Genomic DNA, 4020 nt, shown 5'->3' with positions numbered 1-4020 from the left:
ACACACACTATGAAAGTCATTATACTGCCAGTATTAGAATATATGATTTAATAAAGGCCATAGCACCACTACGCATTTATATTTGTTCTGTGTACATTTTAACAACCCTGGCTTTCCCGAAGGAATTTTTGAACTTACAATTCGGTAAAGGCACTGAGAATTTTATATTAAGCCCTCTATACAATGACGTATTTGGCCATCTCTGCAGAACTTCCTCTACTTAGCCACCTGCGGAGAGGGCGGGATAGAAATCGAAACTAATAAATAAAATATTTCCCAAGGAGAAAGGGAATGAATGTCGGTCCACTTTGAAGTCTATAGTGTAGAATAAGCAGGGGATGTTTTGTAGAAAAATAGGTGGTGGAGCTCATCCAGGGATTGTTATGCAGCTGCACCTATTATTCAATGGATAAGGTGGGAAGGAGGAGGTGGAACTGCCAGAAAGGTTCAGGAGCTGTGCTCCTGTGAGCTCCTGCTGAATCTGAGAATAAGTGAGACAGTATCTGTTACTGTCCAACATAAAAAGATGACAGAGAGTAACACTTTCTGGTGGGTAGTAGAACATAATTTGAGTTCCACATCACCTTGAAGACCAACAAGATTTTTCAGAAGTAAGCTTTTGTGAGTCAAAGCTCACTTCAACAGGTCTGACTAAGTGTTTTGACTCACGAAAGCTCACACTCTGGAAAACTTGGCTGGTCTTTAAGGTGACCAAATGTTGTTCCAAGAATAATACAAAGCTGAGGGTAGATCAAATCCAGTATCCCTTTGAACCAGCACAATTTTCCATTTGTGAAACTGATGGCTTACATACTATGAAAGGTGGAAAAACAAACTGCACTTGCATCATTCTAGTGAAAAGGTGGCAAAAGAAAGTAATAAAAGCTATACATATTACATGTTCTTGTATGACAATCCTTTTCGATTGGGCCTCTGGAAGAATTTGTTTCCTTCTGGTGACCTTTGCCTCTACCATTATGCATTTTTATCACATCTGCACAGAAAAGACAAGTTTACCCTCAGTTTACTTTCTATGTGTTGCATATTATCTTCCTATTATTAATTCTATATGGATATATCTTATATATAGAAATGAACGAAGGAGCATTCACAACAAAAGTCTTTTCATCTTCCAGGATTCTCCCACTTGCATGAAAATGTATCAGATATCATATGTGAAAGATGCTATCAAACTAAAATCTATCATATGGTAAATGTTTGTAGCAGTAGTGATCTGGGGGGCATTTTTATAAAGGAAACAGAGCTCTAATATAATGGAGGGTGCTTCTATTGCACTGCTTATTGTATGTATGGCCTTGCTTTTGTGGCCTTGCCTTCTAGTTTTGCAATCCTAGTCCTGCTACATTGCTTATTGGATGTCTTATGCTGTCTGACAGCACTGTTTGTATGCCTCGTAACCTACCACCTTGAGTCTCAGTCTATAAAGCAAATAAATAAACAAAATGCATAAACAGGAAAACTTTAATTGTGATGACTGCCACAACAAAGATTTCTCCGCCCAGAATTATGAAATCAACAAATGGATGCCTACAAAGCACGAATTACTGAGAAGTTAATTCCAACCGGTACATCTTAAACCACATTGCCACCCATCCAAAGAAATGCCTATCTGTAATACAATACCTGCTTTGAGTTTTAAAATAGCACCAGATTTTGTGACACTCCATTGATGTACCCAGTGGCAAGTCCAAGTCAAATAAATAACAATGACTTTTATTTACTGATGCAGCAAGTCTTGGAAACAGCCCTTAGTTTCATAAACAGTAGACTTTCAGAACTTGAATGATAAGTTAAAAGCAAAGTCTACTGCCTTTTATTCCCATGTTATTTGAGGCGTTAACCCATTCAAATAATTAGCAGGAACCAGCTCTTTGCACTTCCCAAGTCTACAACAATTTTAGATTAAGGATTTAAAGCCCTGTAACTGTTGTTTTCAAAAACCCACACTTTTTACACATTACCTGCTTTCCTTCTTATATGCACCTTGAAATGCACACCCAAGAAAGGATGGCAGATCAGCCACTAATGCCAAGATGATCATAGGGATGATCTCATCTGGGGATGCTTTTTGAGAGAGCCTAATCTTGGACTTGGGGGAGTCCCAATGATTAACCATCCATAGGCACATTATTTTTTAGGGCTATCACTTTGTCTAAATTCCCCATTTCTGTTTTCAAGACATTCAGCAGAATTCTAGAGCTCTGCAAGATCTTCTCATATGCCACTTCAGTTTCTGCCAGGATTTTATCCAGTTCTCTTTGGGCAGCATTCTTCCAAGCCAGGCTTTCACACACCTGCCCCAGCTGTGCTGTCAACTTTGCAATTTCATCTTGCACCACCTTTTTCTCCTGCTCTGCTTGTCTGATCTCCGTGTCCAATTCTTCTCTGCGCACGCTCAGGTCTTCTAGGTATTTCACCAGTTCATTATTATACCCTTGGAGGACTGCTCCCTGATGAGTCATCCTTCTTGCTCCGCCCCTTCAAAGAGGAGGAGGAGGAGTCCCTTCCCGCACTGACTGTGCTCTCTCTCTGCTGACTTCCTGTGTTTTGTTAGCAAAGAAAAAAGGATCGAATTAAACAGACACAAAACAATGCTATATAAAAAAGGTAAAGGTAGTCCCCTGTGCAAGCACCAGTCGTTTCTGACTCTGGGGTGATGTTGCTTTCACAATGTTTTCACAGCAGACTTTTTACGGGGTGGTTTGCCATTGCCTTCCCCAGTCATCTACACTTTCCCCCCAGCAAGCTGGGTACTCACTTGACCAACCTCAGAAAGATGAAAGGCTGAGTCAACCTGAGCCGGCTACCTGAACCCAGCTTTTGCCGGGATCGAACTCAGGTCATGAGCAGAGAGTTCAGACTGCAGTACTGCAGCTACGAGGCTCTTAAAAAACAATGCTATACTGTCCTGAAATTTTCACAAACATCAATCCAATAGAAGAACATTTCTACACAAAGCATGGAATTTGTTAATGTAACATTGAAACTGCACTCAATGCCCAACCTCCAAACCAAATATTTTAGTTCAAGTATTTGTTGCTATTGGGAAATAAAATTAATGTGCAGTATTTTGAAAAAAAAAAACCTGTTTACTAAATATGAGTCAAAATAAATACACTTTATTGGATCACACAGTATTCAAGGCATCCAAAAACCTTCCCAGAACACTTGTCTTTTCAGAAAACCCATATCACTGCTATGATGCTAATATGTTGGCTTGATAAGGCTATTACCGTATCACTACAAAGAGTATAACAAACAACACATAGTACTCTCTTGGCTTGTTCCTGAGGTCACTACTCTCATCCTGATTCTAAACTGCATTTGAATCTATGAGACTTAGCACTGTTTCTAAATATTACATAATCTCCACATGGAAACTGACCAAATGAAAATGGCAGGTGCAGAATCCCACGGGGACACATCTTGTTTTGTTCTAAGCCCACATGGTAGGGATCCTGTGGAATCTGACTGCAAGAAGCAAATGTGTAGGCTAGGCAGTGTGTAGGCTAGATCGCCCATGCGTGTGAGTGAGGAAATATTCTTATTGCCAGCGGTGGCCTCTGTAAGGATGGCTCAAGACAGAAAGCTGGGGAAGACGTCAATGCCTGCCTGCGTTGAAACATAAGAGGGCCCAAATGAACACCTCTCACAAAATGAACAAGCCAAGCTACTTTCCCTTTTGTCTATCAGGAAGCACTTGGGGGGGGGGCAGAAAACTGAGAACTCTGCTCCCAACCGTCTACTTACTGAGCTTATTCTTGTATTTGCAGAGGCCTTGAATTCAACAGCTCACAGGAGTGCAGCTCCTGAACCTTTCTCAGGGTTCCCCCACCTCCTTCCCACCTTGCCCACTAAATAGTAGGTGCAGCTGCATAACAATCTCTGGATGAGCTCCACCACCTATTTTTCTACAAAACGACCCCTGTTTGCAGAAATACATCTTCAGTGCTTAGGAACCAGCGTGACTGCAAAGGAGTGAGTGTGTGCAAAAAAGCA

The 4020-nt window shown here is 40.9% G+C and overlaps 1 protein-coding gene across 1 annotated transcript; it reads right to left on the bottom strand.

Annotated features, from left to right (window-relative positions):
* Window positions 1–1464: 1464 nt before the first annotated feature.
* LOC132578322 (microtubule nucleation factor SSNA1-like) lies at window positions 1465–2548 on the bottom strand. Its single transcript, XM_060248263.1, has one exon. The coding sequence runs from the start codon at window positions 2481–2483 to the stop codon at window positions 2130–2132; it is 354 nt and encodes a 117-aa protein (XP_060104246.1). The 5' UTR covers window positions 2484–2548; the 3' UTR covers window positions 1465–2129.
* Between the last annotated feature and the right edge of the window lie 1472 nt (window positions 2549–4020).

This window comes from Heteronotia binoei, chromosome 10, assembly GCF_032191835.1.
Source record: "Heteronotia binoei isolate CCM8104 ecotype False Entrance Well chromosome 10, APGP_CSIRO_Hbin_v1, whole genome shotgun sequence".
Classification (NCBI taxonomy): Eukaryota; Metazoa; Chordata; class Lepidosauria; order Squamata; family Gekkonidae; genus Heteronotia; species Heteronotia binoei.
This window is presented reverse-complemented; position numbering and strand designations above follow the sequence as displayed.

What these genes read in the sequence shown, in the direction of transcription:
- LOC132578322 (XM_060248263.1), bottom strand. Translation starts at nt 2,483, where the DNA reads ATGACTCATCAGGGAGCAGTCCTCCAAGGGTATAATAATGAACTGGTG.